We start from the raw sequence: 18020 nt of genomic DNA, 5'->3' as shown, positions 1-18020 counted from the left end.
GCCAAAGCAACAACAGAGGGAGGGAGGGCGGGTGGGGGCCAAAGCAACAACAGAGGGAGGGAGGGAGGGCGGGGGCCAAAGCAACGACAGAGGGAGGGAGGGCGGGCGGGTGGGGGCCAAAGCAACGACAGAGGGAGGGAGGGCAGGCGGGCGGGGGCCAAAGCAACGACAGAGGGAGAGAGGGCAGGCGGGTGGGGGCCAAAGCAACGACAGAGGGAGGGAGGGCGGGCGGGTGGGGGCCAAAGCAACGACAGAGGGAGGGAGGGCGGGCGGGTGGGGGCCAAAGCAACGACAGAGGGAGGGAGGGCGGGTGGGGGCCAAAGCAATGACAGATTGGGGGCCAAAGCAACGACAGAGGTAGGGCAGGCGGGTGGGGGCCAAAGCAATGACAGATTGGGGGCCAAAGCAACGACAGAGGGAGGGTGGGTGGATGGGGTCCAAAGCAACGATGAAACGAGGGAGGGCAGTTGGGGGCCACAGCAACAACAGAATGAGGGCGGGCGGATGGGGGCCACAGCAACAACTAAATGAGGGCGGGCGGATGGGGCTAAAGCATCAATGGAAGGAGTACAGGCAGATGTGGCTAAAGCATCAACGGAAGGAGGGCAGGTGGGGGCTAAAGCATCAACGGAAGGAGGGCGGGTAGGTGGGGGCTAAAGCATCAACGGAAGGAGGGTGGGTAGGTGGGGGCTAAAGCATCAACAAAAGGAGGGCGCGTGGGTGTGGGCTAAAGCATCAACGGATTGGACTAAAGCATCAACGGAATGAGGGCGGGATGTGTGGGGGCTAAAGCATCAATGGTAGGAGGGTGAGTGGGTGGGGGCTAAAGCATCAATGGGAGGAGGGCAGGCGGGTGGGTGCCAAAGCATCAACAGGAGGAGGGCAGGTGGGGGGCCAAAGCATTAACGGAAGGAGGGCAGGTGGGGGCTAAAGCATCAACGGAAGGAGGGTGTAGGTGGGGGCTAAAGCATCAATGGAAGGAGGGCGGGTAGGTGGAGGCTAAAACTTCAACGGAAGGAGGGCACGTGGGTGTGGTCTAAAGCATCAACGGATGGAGGCTAAAGCATCAACGGAAGGAGGGCGGGTGGGTGGTATGGGGGCCAATGCATGAACGGAAGGAGGGTGGGTGGGGGCCAAAGCATCAACGGAAGGAGGGTGGGTGGGGGCCAAAGCATCAACGGAAGGAGGGTGAGTGGGTGGAAGGAGGGTGGGTGGGTTGAGGCCAAAGCATCAACGGAAGGAGGGTGGGTGGGTGGGGGCCAAAGCATCAACGGAAGGAGGGTGGGTGGGTGGGGGCCAAAGCATCAACGGAAGGAGGGTTGGTGGGTGGATTGCCAAAGCATCAACGGAAGGAGGGTGGGTGGGTGGGGGCCAAAGCATCAACGGAAGGAGGGTGGGTGCGGGCCAAAGCATCTACGGAAGGAGGGCGCGTGGGTGGGGGCTAAAGCATCAACGGATGGGACTAAAGCATCAACGGAAGTATAGGGTCCAAAGCATCAACCGAAGGAGGGTGGGTGGGCAGGTAGGGACCAAAGCATCAACGGAAGGAGGGTGGGTGGGTGTTTAGGGGCCAAAGCATCAACGGAAGGAGGGTGGGTAGGGGCCAAAACATCAACGGAAGGAGGGTGGGTGGGCAGGTAGGAGCCAAAGCATCAACTGAAGGTGGGTAGGACGGTTGTTGGGGGCCAAAGCATCATCGGAAAGAGGGTGGGTGGGTGGGTAGGGGCCAAAGCATCATCGGAAAGAGGGTGGGTGGGTATCGGCCAAAGTATCATCGGAAAGAGGGTGGGTGGGTGGGTTGGGGCCAAAGCATCATCGGAAAGAGAGTGGGTGGGTGGGTAGGGGCCAAAGCATCATCGGAAAGAGGGTGGGTGGGTGATTAGGGGTCAAAGCATCAACAGAAAGAGGGTGGGTGGATAGGGGCCAAAGCATCAACGGAAGGAGGGTGGGTGACCGGATAGGGGCCAAAGCATCAACGGAAGGAGGGTGGGTGGGCGGGTAGGGGCCAAAGCATCAACGGTAGGAGGATGGGTGGGCGGGTAGGGGCCAAAGCATCAACGGGAGGAGGGTGGGTGGGCGTGTAGGGGCCAAAGCATCAACGGAAGGAGGGTGGGTAGGATGGTCTGGGCCAAAACATCAACGGAAGGTAGGGGGGCAAAAGCATCAACTGAAGGAGGGTGGATGGGTTTGTAGGGGCCAAAGCATCAACGGAAGGAAGGTGGGTAGGGGCCAAAACATCAACGGAAGGAGGGTGGGTGGGTAGGGGCCAAAACATCAACGGAAGGAGGGTGGGTGGGTGGGTGGGTGGGTATAGGTAGGGCCCAAAACATCAACGGAAGGAGGGTGGGATTAGGTGCCAAAGCATCAACTGAAGGGAAGGGTAGGCCAGTCGGTGGGGACCAAAGCATCATCAGAAAGATTAGGGGCCAAAGCATCAACGAAAGGAGGGTGTGTGGGTGGGTAGATAGGGGCCAAAGCATCAACTGAAGGTTAGGGGCCAAAGCATCAACGGAAGGAGAATGGGTGGGTGGGTACACAGGTTCAAGAAGTCTGAACACGGCGGTCGTCTTTACACTGCAAAAGGAGGTCCCACGACACTGGAGATCAACTCAGGGAGCTGAGCATCGCTGGACAGAGTGCTGGGGACCTACGGTCGGCTGTGCATGCAGGATTTCTTGGAAATGTGCACAGAAGCCCTTGTAGCTGCAGATCACGTGGCGTACAGGATTACTGTCCGGAGAGGGGAGGGTATCCACTGAGATACTTTTGGCTTATTGTCACTAAAATAAAGTACCTTTATTTTTGGTAACTCTGAGTATTGTGTTTTCTTGTGATATAGTGCTATATGATTTAAGTGGTATAGTAGGAGCTTTGCATGTCTCCTAGTTCAGCCTAAGCTGCTCTGCTATAGCTACCTCTATCAGCCTAAGTTGTTAGAATACCACTAATCTACTAATAAGGGATACCTGGACCTGGCACAAGGTATAAGTACCACAAGGTACCCACTATAAGCCAGGCCAGCCTCCTACAAGAGGTGCAGAGGAACTCTGGTGAATTCTTTCAAGTCGTTATCTGAGGAAAAGCCCACTGGAGAGACCCTAGATAGCCCTCAGGGGAGGATTGGCCACCTAGTCAGGTAAGCACCTATCAGGAGGGGTCTCTGATGTCACCTGCTGGCACTGGCCACTCAGAGGCCTCCAGAGTGCCCTCACACCTCTGGAAACAAGATGGCAGAGGTTTGGGACACACTAGAGGAGCTCTGGGCACCACCCCTGCGGTGGTGATGGACGGGGGAGTGATCACTCCCCTTTCCATTGTCCGGTTTCGCGCCAGAGCAGGGACTGGGGGTTCCCTAAACCGGTGAAGACTGACTTATGCAAGGAGGGCACCATCTGTACCATTCAAAGCGTTTCCAGAGGCTGGGAGAGGCTACCCCTCCCCAGCCTTTAACACCTATTTCCACACCTATTTCCAAAGGGAGAGGGTGTAACACCCTCTCTCAGAGGAAATTCTTTGTTCTTCCTTCCTGGGACCGGGCTGCTCAGACCCCAGGAGAACAGAACCCTGTCTGTGGGGTGGTAGCAGCGGTAGCGGAGGAGAAAACCCCAGAGAACTGGCTTGGCAGTACCCGGGGTCCATAGTGGAGCCCCGGGAATGCATGGAATTGGCTCTCCAATACCAGATTTGGCATGGGGAGACAATTCCATGAGCTTAGACATGTTGCATGACCATATTCGGAGTTACCATTGTGAAGCTACATATAGGTATTGACCTATATGTAGTGCACATGTGTAATGGTGTCCCCGCACTCACAAAGTCCGGGGAATTGGCCCTGAACATTGTGGGGACACCTTTGCTAGTGCAAGGGTGCCCTCACACTTAGTAACTTTGCACCTAACCTTCAGCAAGTGAAGGTTAGATATATAGGTGACTTATAAGTTACTTAAGTGCAGTGAAAATGGCTGTGAAATAACGTGTGCCTTATTTCACTCAGGCTGCAGTGTCAGTCTTGTGTAAAGGTTTGTCTGACCTCCCTATGGGTGGCAAAAGAAATGCTGCAGCCCATAGGGATCTCCTGGAACCTCATTACCCTGGGTACCTAGGTGTCATATACTCAGGAATTATAAGGGTGTTCCAGTGTGCCAACTGAAATTGGTAAAAGTGGTCACTAGCCTATAGTGACAAATTTAAAGGCAGAGAGAGCATAAGCACTGAGGTTCTGATTAGCAGAGCCTCAGTGACACAGTTAGTCACTACACAGGAATACACATTCAGGCCACAAACTATAAGCACTGGGGTCCTGGCTAGCAGGATCCCAGTGAGACAGGCAAAAACAAACGTACATACATGTAACATGCCAGGCAAGATGGTATTTTCCTACACAAATCAACAACGCAAGGAGGGTGGGGGCGGGTGGGTGGATGGGTGGGTGGGGGCCGGAAGGAGGGCAGGCGGGTGGAGGCCAAAGCAACAACGGAAGGAGGGCGGGCAGGTCGGAGTCCAAAGCAACAACGGAAGGAGGGCGGGCGGGTCAAGGGAAAAACAACAACGGAAGGATGCCAAAGCAACAACGGAAGGAGGGCGGGTGGGTGCCAAAGCAACAACGGAAGGATGCCAAAGCAACAACGGAAGGCAGGTGGGCGGGTGGGGGACAAAAGCAGCACAGAAGGCGGGCGGGTGGGGGACAAAAGCAGCACAGAAGGAGGGCGGGCGGGTGGGGGACAAAAGCAGCACAGAAGGAGGGCGGGCGGGTGGGGGACAAAAGCAGCACAGAAGGAGGGCGGGCGGGTGGGGACAAAAGCAGCATCAGAAGGGGGGCGGGCGGGTGGGGGACAAAAGCAGCATCAGAAGGGGGGCGGGCGGGTGGGGACAAAAGCAGCATCAGAAGGGGGGCGGGCGGGTGGGGACAAAAGCAGCATCAGAAGGGGGGCGGGCGGGTGGGGACAAAAGCAGCATCAGAAGGGGGGCGGGCGGGTGGGGAAAAAAGCAGCATCAGAAGGGGGGCGGGCGAGTGGGGACAAAAGCAGCATCAGAAGGGGGGCGGGCGGGTGGGGACAAAAGCAGCATCAGAAGGGGGGCGGGCGGGTGGGGACAAAAGCAGCATCAGAAGGGGGGCGGGCGGGTGGGGACAAAAGCAGCACCAGAAGGGGGGCGGGCGGGTGGGGACAAAAGCAACATCAGAAGGGGGGCGGGCGGGTGGGGATAAAGCAACAACAGAAGGGGGGCGGGCAGGTGGGGATAAAGCAACTACAGAAGGGGGGCGGGCGGGTGGGGATAAAGCAACTACAGAAGGGGGGCGGGCGGGTGCGGCCAAAAGCAACAACAGAAGGAGGGCGGGCGGGCGGGTTGAGGGTGTGCGGGCGGGTGGGGCCAAAAGCAACAACAGAAGGAGGGCGGGCGGGTGGGTGGGGCCAAAAGCAACAACAGAAGGAGGGCGGGCGGGTGGGACCAAAAGCAACTACAGAAGGAGGGCGGGCGGGTGGGACCAAAAGCAACTACAGAAGGAGGGTGGGTGGGCGGGGCCAAAAGCAACTACAGAAGGAGGGTGGGCGGGTGGCGCCAAAAGCAACAACAGAAGGAGGGCGGGTGGGACCAAAAGCAACTACAGAAGGAGGGCGGGCGGGGCCAAAAACAACAACAGAAGGAGGGCGGGCGGCGCCAAAAGCAACAACAGAAGGAGGGCGGGCGGGCGGGCGGGTCGGGCCAAAAGCAAAAACAGAAGGAGGGCGGGCGGGCGGGCGGGTGGGGCCAAAAGCAACAACAGAAGGAGGTCGGGCGGCCGGGTGGAGCCAAAAGCAACAACAGAAGGAGGGCGAGCGGGCGAATGGGGCCAAAAGCAACAACAGAAGGAGGGCGGGCGGGTGGGACCAAAAGCAACAACAGAAGGAGGGCGGGCGGGAGGGTGGGGCCAAAAGCAACAACAGAAGGAGGGCGGGCAGGCGGGTGGGGCCAAAAGCAACAACAGAAGGAGGGCGGGCGGGTTGAGGGCGGGCGGGCGGGTGTGGCCAAAAGCAACAACAGAAGGAGGGCGTGCGGGTGGGGCCAAAAGCAACAACAGAAGGAGGGCGGGCGGGCAGGTGGGACCAAAAGCAACAACAGAAGGAGGGCGGGCGGGCAGGTGGGACCAAAAGCAACAACAGAAGTAGGGCGGTGGGACCAAAAGCAACAACAGAAGGAGGGCGGGCGGGCGGGCAGGTGGGGCCAAAAGCAAAAACAGAAGGAGGGCAGGCGGGCGGGTGGGGCCAAAAGCAACAGAAGGAGGGCGGGCGGGCGGGTGGGGCCAAATGCAACAACAGAAGGAGGTCGGGCGGGCGGGTGGGGCCAAATGCAACAACAGAAGGAGGTCAGGCGGGCGGGTGGGGCCAAAAGCAACAACAGAAGGAGGGCGGGCTGGTTGAGGGCGGGCGGGTGTCGCCAAAAGCAACAACAGAAGGAGGGCGGGCGGGCGGGTGGGGCCAAAAGCAACAACAGAAGGAGGGCGGGCGGGTGGGGCCAAAAGCAACAACAGAAGGAGGGCGGGCGGGTGGGGCCAAATGCAACAACAGAAGGAGGTCGGGCGGGCGGGTGGGGCCAAATGCAACAACAGAAGGAGGTCGGGCGGGCGGGTGGGGCCAAATGCAACAACAGAAGGAGGGCGGGCGGGCGGGCGGGTGGGGCCAAAAGCAACAACAGAAGGAGGGCGGGCGGGCGGGTGGGGCCAAAAGCAACAACAGAAGGAGGGCGGGCGGGGCCAAAAGCAACAACAGAAGGAGGGCGGGCGGGTTGAGGGCGGGCGGGCGCTGTGGCCAAAAGCAACAACAGAAGGAGGGCGAGCGGGCGGGTGGTGACAAAAGCAACAACAGAAGGAGGGCGGGTGGGGACAAAATCAACAACAGAAGGAGGGCGGGTGGGTGGGGACAAAATCAACAACAGAAGGAGGGCAGGTGGGTGGGGACAAAATCAACAACAGAAGGAGGGCAGGTGGGTGGGGACAAAAGCAACAACAGAAGGAGGGCGGGTGGGGACAAAAGCAACAACAGAGGGCGGGCGGGTGGGGCCAAAAGCAACAACAGAAGGAGGGCAGGCTGGTGACAAAAGCAACAACAGAAGGAGGGCGGGTGGGTGGGTGGTGACAAAATCAACAACAGAAGGAGGGCGGGCGGGGTGGCGACAAAAGCAACAACAGAGGGAGGGCGGGTGGGGACAAAAGCAACAACAGAGGGAGGGCGGGTGGGGACAAAAGCAACAACAGAGGGAGGGCGGGCGGTTGGGGACAAAAGCAACAACAGAGGGAGGGCGGGCGGGTGGGGACAAAAGCAACAACAGAGGGAGGGCGGGCGGGCGGGTGGGGACAAAAGCAACAACAGAGGGAGGGCGGGCGGGTGGGGACAAAAGCAACAACAGAGGGAGGGCGGGCGGGTGGGGACAAAAGCAACAACAGAGGGAGGGCGGGCGGGTGGGGACAAAAGCAACAACAGAGGGAGGGCGGGCGGGTGGGGACAAAAGCAACAACAGAGGGAGGGCGGGCGGGTTGAGGGCGGGCAGGCGGGTGTGGCCAAAAGCAACAACAGAAGGAGGGCGTGCGGGCGGGTGGGGCCAAAAGCAACAACAGAAGGAGGGTGGGCGGGCAGGTGGGACCAAAAGCAACAACAGAAGGAGGGCGGTGGGACCAAAAGCAACAACAGAAGGAGGGCGGGCAGGCGGGTGGGGCCAAAAGCAAAAACAGAAGGAGGGCGGGCAGGCAGGTGGGGCCAAAAGCAACAACAGAAGGAGGGCGGGTGGGGCCAAATGCAACAACAGAAGGAGGTCGGGCGGGCGGGTGGGGCCAAATGCAACAACTGAAGGAGGTCAGGCGGGCGGGTGGGGCCAAAAGCAACAACAGAAGGAGGGCGGGCGGGTTGAGGACGGGCGGGCAGGTGTGGCCAAAAGCAACAACAGAAGGAGGGCGGGCGGGTGTGGCCAAAAGCAACAACAGAAGGAGGGCGGGCGGGTGGGGCCAAAAGCAACAACAGAAGGAGGGCGGGCGGGTGGGGCCAAAAGCAACAACAGAAGGAGGGCGGGCGGGTGGGGCCAAAAGCAACAACAGAAGGAGGGCGGGCGGGTGGGGCCGAAAGCAACAACAGAGGGCCGACGGGTGGGGCCAAAAGCAACAACAGAAGGAGGGCGGGCGGGTGGGGCCAAAAGCAACAACAGAAGGAGGGCGGGCGGGTGGGTGGGGCCAAATGCAACAACAGAAGGAGGTCGGGCGGGCGGGTGGGGCCAAATGCAACAACAGAAGGCGGGCGAGTGGGGCCAAAAGCAACAACAGAAGGAGGGCGGGGCCAAAAGCAAACACCGGAAGGAGGGCGGGCAGGTTGAGGGCGGGCGGGTGGGTGTGGCCAAAAGCAACAACAGAAGGAGGGCGGGCGGGCGGGTGGTGACAAAAGCAACAACAGAAGGAGGGCGGGTGGGGACAAAATCAACAACAGAAGGAGGGCGGGTGGGTGAATGGGGAAAAAATCAACAACAGAAGGAGGGTGGGTGGGGACAAAAGCAACAACAGAGAGCGGGCGGGTGGGGCCAAAAGCAACAACAGTAGGAGGGCGGGCTGGTGACAAAAGCAACAACAGAAGGAGGGCGGGCTGGTGACAAAAGCAACAACAGAAGGAGGGCGGGCTGGTGACAAAAGCAACAACAGAAGGAGGGCGGGTGGGTGGGGGGCGACAAAATCAACAACAGAAGGAGGGCGGGTTGGTGGGACAAAAGCAACAACAGAGGGAGGGCGGGCGGGTGGGGACAAAAGCAACAACAGAGGGAGGGCGGGCGGGTGGGGACAAAAGCAACAACAGAGGGAGGGCGGGCGGGTGGGGACAAAAGCAACAACAGAGGGAGGGCGGGCGGGTGGGTGGGGACAAAAGCAACAACAGAGGGCGGGCGGGTGGGTGTGGACAAAAGCAACAACAGAGGGAGGGCGGGCGGGTGGGGACAAAAGCAACAACAGAGGGAGGGCGGGCGGGTGGGGACAAAAGCAACAACAGAGGGAGGGCGGGCGGGTGGGGACAAAAGCAACAACAGAGGGAGGGCGGGCGGGTGGGAACAAAAGCAACAACAGAGGGAGGGCGGGCGGGTGGGGACAAAAGCAACAACAGAGGGAGGGCGGGCGGGGACAAAAACAACAACAGAGGGAGGGCGGGCGGGTGGGGACAAAAACAACAACAGAGGGAGGGCGGGTGGGGACAAAAACAACAACAGAGGGAGGGCGGGCGGGTGGGGACAAAAGCAACAACAGAGGGAGGGCGGGCGGGTGGGGACAAAAGCAACAACAGAGGGAGGGCGGGTGGGGACAAAAGCAACAACAGAAGGAGGGTGGGCGGGTGGGGACAAAAGCAACAACAGAAGGAGGGTGGGCGGGTGGGGACAAAAGCAACAACAGAAGGAGGGTGGGCGGGTGGGGACAAAAGCAACAACAGAAGGAGGGCAGGCGGTTGGGGGCAAAAGCAACAACAGAAGAAGGGCGGGCGGGTGGGGGCAAAAGCAACAACAGAAGAAAGGCGGGCGGGTGGGGACAAAAGCAACAACAGAAGAAGGGCGGGCGGGTGGGGACAAAAGCAACAACAGAAGAAGGGCGGGCGGGTGGGGACAAAAGCAACAACAGAAGAAGGGCGGGCGGGTGGGGACAAAAGCAACAACAGAAGAAGGGCGGGCGGGTGGGGACAAAAGCAACAACAGAAGAAGGGCGGGCGGGTGGGGACAAAAGCAACAACAGAAGAAGGGCGGGCGGGTGGGGACAAAAGCAACAACAGAAGGAGGGCGGGCGGGTGGGGACAAAAGCAACAACAGAAGGAGGGCGGGCGGGTGGGGACAAAAGCAACAACAGAAGGAGGGCGGGCGGGGTGGGGACAAAAGCAACAACAGAAGGAGGGCGGGTGGGGACAAAAGCAACAACAGAAGGAGGGCGGGTGGGGACAAAAGCAACAACAGAAGGAGGGCGGGTGGGGACAAAAGCAACAACAGAAGGAGGGCGGGCGGGTGGGGACAAAAGCAACAACAGAAGGAGGGCGGGCGGGTGGGGACAAAAGCAACAACAGAAGGAGGGCGGGCGGGTGGGGACAAAAGCAACAACAGAAGGAGGGCGGGTGGGGACAAAAGCAACAACAGAAGGAGGGCGGGCGGGTGGGGACAAAAGCAACAACAGAAGGAGGGCGGGTGGGGACAAAAGAAACAACAGAAGGATGGGCAAAAAGCAACAACGGAAGGTGGGCGGGTGGGGTCAAAAAGCAACAACGGAAGTAGGGCGGGCGGGTGGGGTCAAAAAGCAACAACGGAAGTAGGGCGGGCGGGTGGGGTCAAAAAACAACAACGGAAGTAGGGCGGGCAGGTGGGGTCAAAAAGCAACAACGGAAGTAGGGCAGGCGGGTGAGGTCAAAAAGCAACAACGGAAGTAGGGCGGGCGGTTGGGGTTAAAAAGAAACAACGGAAGGTGGGTGGGCGGGTGGGGTCAAAAAGCAACAACGGAAGGTGGGTGGGCGGGTGGGATCAAAAAGCAACAACGGAAGGAGGGCGGGTGGGTGGGGGCAAAAAGCAACAACGGAAGGAGGGCGGGTGGGTGGGGGCAAAAAGCAACAACGGAAGGAGGGCGGGCGGGTGGGGGCAAAAAGCAACAACGGAAGGAGGGCAGGTGGGCGGGGGACAAAAGGCAACAACGAAAGGAGGATGGGCCAAAGCAACTATGGGATGAGGGTGGAGAGGTGGGCGCCAAAGCAACTACGGAAGGAGGGCGGGCAGGTGGGGGCCAAAGCAACAACGAAAGGAGGATGGGCAGATAGGGGCCAAAGCAACAACAAAAGGAGGGTAGGCGGGCAGGGGCCAAAGCAACGACAGAAGGAGGGCGGGCAGGTGGGGGCCAAAGGAATGACAGAAGGAGGGTGGGCAGATGGGGGCCAAAGCAACGACAGCAGAAGGGAAGGCAGGTGGGGAAAGAAGGACCATGGAGGGGAGAAAAACGTGACAGATTCCGCTGAAAAAGATACTCTCAAGTAAAGAGCTTACACAAAAGAAAAAGGTAGTCTTCAACAATGAGCGAGCAGAGGAAAGGCACAAATTATGTGTCCATGCTACAGGGGATGGACAAACACACGAAGAGGAAGGAAGCCTACAGCATCTGACCACTAAGAAGCAAGGAAATGACAGTGACAAAAAAGCCAACCAATAGTAAGCAATGGGTGGTTTCTAAGACCATTGAAAACAAAAGGTATTGAAGGACAAGCCCTAAAAATGGTGCCCACATCATGCGCACATCATGATGCTTGGGCAACAAGCCTACAAAATTACGCTGTTGTATCATCACACCTTTTTTTTGCCTTTTGTTTATGCTGCACAGCATCAGAATTTTTACTGATGTAGTACAGCATAAAAAAGGCACTGGCAGAGGCCTTTCGCCTCAAGGGCGCAACCTATTGACTTTGCAATGTTTGTTTACTTTGAAATGGAAAAAAACCACACTTTAAGATGTCAACTTCAATAACGACAGAAAATAGTCAGCAATGGTGTACAACAAACGTAGGAGATATAATATATATATATATATATATATATATATATATATATATATATATATATATATATATATATATATAATATAAACAGTAACCTGAAATGAGCGTGATCAACTTTGAAATCATTAAATAAATTATTTAAAATGTACAAGAAAGAACAATTTCTTATTTCACGAAAATAAATGGGAAATATATTGCAAATTATAGCCATATAAATGATAAATTAGCCAAAAAAGCGCAGATGCAGAAGATGTATTGTTCTTCGGGAAAAAAAAAGAAAGCATTGCTTGAATTACGAACATGTGCCTAGTATCACAGTGCCTAGCAGAAAAAAACACAATTTGAAAAAACATCTATAAATAATGTACCAATGCTCAATCCACGGCATACGGACCACTGATTAGCGCTGCTGTTCACTGACAATCGCACACTTCTTAGCTTGATTTTTCCCATTATGAGTGTTTTGAAAAAAACTACATTGTTTAAGGGTTCGAGGTTACCAGGAATTGCAGCAATCAAACTTCAGCTTTTTCACTATTGAAGCAGAATTGCTTGGCAAATGCCATTTGGCGGTTACTAAGCCAGGTTATGACAATTGCTGAAATAAAGTACGAATCTGGGTAAATCACTAAATCTACTTGTGGCCGAAACTGTGCACGTTTAATGAAATACATTTGTGCAATGTACAAATCTGTATATCTCTAAATCTGAGCTTTCTCGACAATCCTAATAATAATAATAAAAAAAAAATATCACATTTTCTCCAAATCCAACATTGATGCGCACCGTTGTTCTGTACCCAGCTATTCACAACATGAATACAGATGAAGGTGTTCTACTAAAACCGTAGCCCTTTTCAAACTGCTGACTCTATTATACAAGCAGTGGTAAAGCCAACAGTTCTGGGTGTAATGTGCTAAAGCGTGCTGGATTAGTACAACAGATCGAGACATACGGGAGAGAGCGAGTAGTGGTCAGAGGGGGCGATAGTAGAAAGGAGTCCCTCATATAGTACAGTGCAAGTACTCGCGTAGAGGTGGAAGGATACAGCTAACTACATCAGGAGGGAGATGAATACTCCACTGGGCTGAGCCGAGACCTGAATGACAGTCTCAAGCCAATGGCTGAAAGAGGGGGCGGAAGAAAGACAATAGTTGAAAGGTGCGTACCTAATGCCTACTCTGTGTATACTGTATGCAACAAGCCGGTTTGACACCAGTGCTGTCAAAACCCCAGACCTAACAAAGCAGTCCAAAGGGTGTATCACCGGACTTTCTTGCAAACAGTATACCTTGCTATACTTCAACTTGTAAATTAAGCTCTGGCAATCAGAATCCTCTCGTCTCTCCTAAACCACCATGTTAGGTATCCATAGATGTTTTAGAGCTTTCACAGCTATCCGGGAAGAGTTTCATTTGCTAGAGCAAAAGAGCACCTCACACAATTCTCCAACCGCATAAACGTGTATGCATGTGTCTTGCTATGTGCAGACTAGCATCATGTTGTGTGCATCTTCACCGTGACTGCTATCTTTGTTTCAATCACTCAATGTGGGCTATGCTAACCCTCCCACTTGTTCAGTATTGTACAAGTACTACTGCTGCTAAACCAATAAATAAAAAATAAATAAAAGGTACTACTGCTGCTACTGTTTCTTAGGGACAATGTTCCTGCGTGAAATCCTGTCAACACTAATATATAAACAAACATACGCATGTCAAAATCATGCAGGTGAAAGAAGAAATCTTACCGTAGGCCATCGAGCAGAACCGGTACTCTTAAAAGCATTACCTGAACAGATACTCTCAAGTTTTTTAAGACGGAATATCTGCCCTTGAGTCTGAATTCAAAGTTGTCTTTTTCTGAGACGCTACAGATATATTTTCACTATGTACCATATGAAGCAGAGAGATTCCCATACCTCCGAGGAACCTTTGTTTTGCTCAAATGGTTAATGTTTATTGGTCTCCACCGTATGGATTTTGAGCAAACCGTTTTTGTCACATATGCTTAGCTCCAGGAAAAATGGCATTTCGTTATTTAGGGGCTCCTTTTCCTTCTTATCAGTCGGTAGCCTCCAGATGAGAAATGTCCACAAACTTGTCTACTGCTCTAGCGGAGACGTAGGAGCGGCAGCAGAGCACGGCGTGCAGGTAAGTTTATTTTTTATTTATTTATTTTACCTTTTATTAATATCCCCCCACTGCCCCTTGCGTGCCGCTCCGCCCCCTGTAACACCTGCGAGCCGCGACTGGTAATTGCAAAGAGCTGAAATGGGAAAGCCGGGTTTACATCCAATGCTTCTTAGAATCACATTTAACTACCTCTACAGCGACCACTTCTCTTCCATCAAAAAACTCTATTAACACTATTATTGAGTCCTATCCTAAAATTCCTTTAAGAAGAAACACAAACACCTATATCACAATGCAGAGTACTTTTAAAAACATGCTCTTTCATGGTATGTTGCCTGTTAAATAATGTCCAAGTCTGAAAGCTATGGAAAGCGAGCCTAGGTGAAGGCATTTTGTCCAGGATCAAAAATGTGGCAAAGTGGGGAAGAAGGGTTGCAAGCCAGGTTTCCCCAATGTGCAGGGTGGCAGTTAACTAACAGCCTGTATCTCTTCCCAAGGATGTTCCAAAATACACCTCCCTAAAACTACAGAAGGTTAATACACATAGCTATGTACACTGCAGCGTACATTTTAACTGAATCTAAGCAAATAACCGTTATTTACAGAGAGATCACACAGGTCCTGCTATCGACTTAAAAATATGATAGTTTGTAGGGCCAAAGCGCACACACCACAAAGTGTAGCTTTCCCTTGGCTACAAAAACTCGCAGCTCACATTACACAGTCAGGCATTCGGAGGACAGCAATGTATTGACTGGTCCACAGGCACATTAGATTCGCTGATAGAAAGCCAGCACTGTAAACACGATTACATACAACTCCTGAAATACTCATAGTAACAGGTCAAACATATCCAAGAAAAAACTAACTTATTGACGAAACAAAAATAACCGTGGACATTTTTTGTGTGTTACATCCATGTGACACCAAAGACCACGCAACAATCACTTAAGAGCACCACGGTCTGTGCAAAAGAACACACGTGTCGAGAAGATGCCAGCAACTCACCTGCCGTTGTCCCTGCCCACTCCCCAGACTCGGATGCTCACGATGGGCTGCGAGTGAAGCAGGGTTCGGTCCATAGGGTCCACCAGGTTGAGCATGTCGTTCTCCAGGATGAGGTACATGTCCTTTCCCTAGAGCAGACAGCAAACGCATATCAATGTAGCATTACTCCACACCACTGTGAACCAATACAATTCCAAAGGTAGGCATCAGATAATTTAGAGGGTGTGCTTGCCCAGTAGCCATGTGTCACCTGTGATGAGTGTAACCTCACGTCCTATAATAACCTGCATCATTTACTACACAAAGACTAAAAGATCAGAATATTTTGTAGGCTGGGAGGGAAAATGTACCCCAATAATATATTAAAAGCACGGCATGACCGTATAGAGACATGAGGCTCAGCCGTGGCCCGCCACACAACCTCACCTTTTGCCCCTCATGAAGAGTGTGTCAAGCTGAGCAAACGTCAGCCTGACAGACACTCTTCATGTTCAGATCAGGCAGTCAGGAGCGAGACATGCATGATTTGCGCAAACTCCTGACTGCCTGAGCTGAACTTTGCTGGGCTGAAGAGGTCACAGCTCCTATGGGCGTGACCTCCTCAGCTCAGCAAAGATGCCTTGAGGCCCTTCCCCTCGTTTTAGCCCTGAAGCGCACTGGGCAAGTGTCAATCAGTGACACCTCATCACAGAGTGGGGAGGGGTCAGAAGTCTCACTGACTCCTTCCCACTCGGTGACGAATGGATGTGCGTGCATGTGTGAATGAATAAGTGTGAGTGTGCTTCCCGCCCATCCCCCTCTCTCCTAAAATTACTGTCCGCCACTGATGAGGCTTAAGACAAAGTGCCTTCATACAGACAAGGCGCTCCAAGGTGCCTTCCAATATTATTATAATGTTTGTCTGATGTGATGGATTGCCAGCAGGGCAGATGATGGCCGAGCCTGCCTCTGACTGGCCCTAGGTGGAGAGTCAGACTAGGAAGGCTTAGAGACTGCTGCGGGGGGCTAGGGAGATGCGTACTGGCCAGACTGCTGGCTCCCTGAATCACAAGGTCGGTGGAGCCAATGCCTTTGGCCACGCAGTCTGAGCAGCATGGTGGGTGGCTGGGAATGGAAGTGGTTGGAGGCCCCTTAAGTAGCCACGAAAGGCAGACGGTGGGGCGGAGGGGTTAGGCAATGGTCAACTGCGAGGCCCAAGGATCAGGCTGTAGCTCGAAAATTCTTGAAGGGCTCAAAAGCTGTGTCTACCTTATCCCTGACGGATGCCACCAAAGGGCATATGCCGTCAAAGAAGCTTGGACATCTCCTGAAAAGCCAGACGTCCTCAGCCAGACGTGGTGCCTCAAGGCCACTGATGATGAAACCACTCTGTCCAGCTAGTGGGTCATATCCAGTCTGCAAAGAAACATGAACTTAGATGGGTCTCTCCCATCAGCAACAGCCTGAGAGAGTGCAGCCTGGACCTCCTCGGGACCTGTGGCAGCACTTGCGCATGTGGGAATAACAGCCCAAAAGGCATCTGGTGTTAAGGGACCACAAAGTGAGGATAGCAGAAGAAAACATCTTCTTCCTAAGTGAGTCCAAATTTTTGCATTCCCTATCCGGGGGAGCAGGAGGAAACGCACCCTGGGAGGTGGAGGCTTTGATCACCAAGCTCTCAGAAAACGTGGGTTGACCGGAGCTGGGCGGTGGTGGTGGGTAATCATCCTGGTCAAAGGAGCGCCTGTGTTGGGTGTTTGGACCAGGTACCCAGAAGGACATCCATGAGGGCCTCATTAAACTGGAGCAAGTGTTCCGACGTGGAAGCTCCCTGCTGCAGTACTTAGTCCTAACTGCCACCGAGGTCAACTCAAGGCCCAGGACCCCAGCAGCCCTCCTCACCACCATGGAATAAGAAGGTCCCTCCTCTGTAGCCATGGTAGGGGGGAAAAAGTAAGCCAATATCTAGAAAAGTACCCAGTCAGTTGACTTCACACAATTCTGAATGCCAGTAGGTTCTTCAGGGGACTGGAATTCTAAAGGGCCCAGCGACCCCTCCCAATCATCCCCGTAAACAAGGCTATAAAAATAATGGCTCAGGAACCAACCTAGGAGGCAAGGCTCCTGTCGGAGTTAGCGTTGCACACTGCCCACCTGGGGATTACAATGGGGACGGCGTCGCTTGTGGGCACAGACACAAGCAGGAGCTTCGGACTGGCGCTGGTCCAAATCCAGGAATGGACCCCAGGGTGGCCCTCTGCATCGGGCCAGAGCTGAGGGTGCGGAACCCAAAGGGGCCATGACCGGCTGTAGGGAGCCCAAAGGCACTCCAGCTGAGCTGGGCTGCCCAGCAATGAGGCACATGGCCACGCAGAACTCTTTGGGTTGGGCAGGGGTTGCTCTGGCTCCTGGAAATTCGGGGAGGAGGGGAGACAGCCCAGGCACAGGTACCTCAGAATGAGGCCTAGAGCGCCGACGCTCCCTTGTCTCACCGGCCAACGGATGAGGAGAAGTGAAATAACGCTTCGACTTCTTGGATTTTGGCTTGTGCCTTGACTTACCCAATTGCCCTAAGGACTTGGAGTGGGATGACGATGATAGAGGAGTCCGCGACCGATCTCGGGACCTTCCTCTCGACCGAGATCTCGACTTGCGCGGAGTTGAGCATCGGGCTGCCATCAGCTTCAGGAACGGCTTCCTCAAAGCTTTTGGATGCATGGCTCAACACTCGGAACATGTCTTTGGGTTGTGGTCATGCTCCAGGCACCAAAGACACATGAGGTGCGGATCTGTCATGGGCACCGTTCAGTGACAGGATCTGCAGGGCTTGAGCCCAGTCTTCCTCTAGGACATCCTCAACACAGCAGAAGCTGAAAATTCAAAAACACTGACAAAAAGTCGAAAAAAGCCAGTCAATAAATTACTGCAGGTAGCTCTCTTCAGATAAACAATGCTGGCGGGGAAAGAAAAGAAGTGACGTCAGTATGCCAGGGTGGTGGCTATATAGGTACCGCAACGTCATATCTGGGGTGGACGAAGCGGAGCCAATTAACTCCACCTAACAGCACATAGGAGGTACAGCTCACAAAAATCTCCAGATCCAGTCTGACTCCTGGGGTAAATTCAAAGGTAAGGAATCTGCAACTAGAAGTCTCTATCAGATAGCACAATTCAGTGGTATGTATTATTCACCTATCAATAGCATTTTTTAGTTACTACACCTAGGGTCTGTGTTGACTGCCCCATGAAGAACTGTTTGGTCCTCTTGATGTTATGTGTAGTCTGTATGTAAGACACATTTGCTCTTCCTACATCCAAGGTGTTTAAGGCTTTATCAGCTGCAGTGGAAGGCCTTTGGAAGAATACAGGTGGTGTTAAGCATATG

The 18020-nt window shown here is 54.3% G+C and overlaps 1 protein-coding gene across 8 annotated transcripts in view; it reads right to left on the bottom strand.

The window, feature by feature from the left end:
* Positions 1-18020, bottom strand: part of APBB2 (amyloid beta precursor protein binding family B member 2) — a 940970-nt gene that overhangs the window by 206872 nt on the left and 716078 nt on the right. For all 8 annotated transcript variants that reach the window (XM_069201881.1, XM_069201876.1, XM_069201871.1 and 5 more), the window contains one exon: positions 14657-14784. In XM_069201881.1, the coding sequence (XP_069057982.1) occupies positions 14657-14784 (128 nt within the window). The remainder of the gene's footprint in view (positions 1-14656; positions 14785-18020) is intronic.

The sequence above is a fragment of the Pleurodeles waltl genome, chromosome 1_2 (assembly GCF_031143425.1).
Source record: "Pleurodeles waltl isolate 20211129_DDA chromosome 1_2, aPleWal1.hap1.20221129, whole genome shotgun sequence".
Lineage (NCBI taxonomy): Eukaryota > Metazoa > Chordata > Amphibia > Caudata > Salamandridae > Pleurodeles > Pleurodeles waltl.
This window is presented reverse-complemented; position numbering and strand designations above follow the sequence as displayed.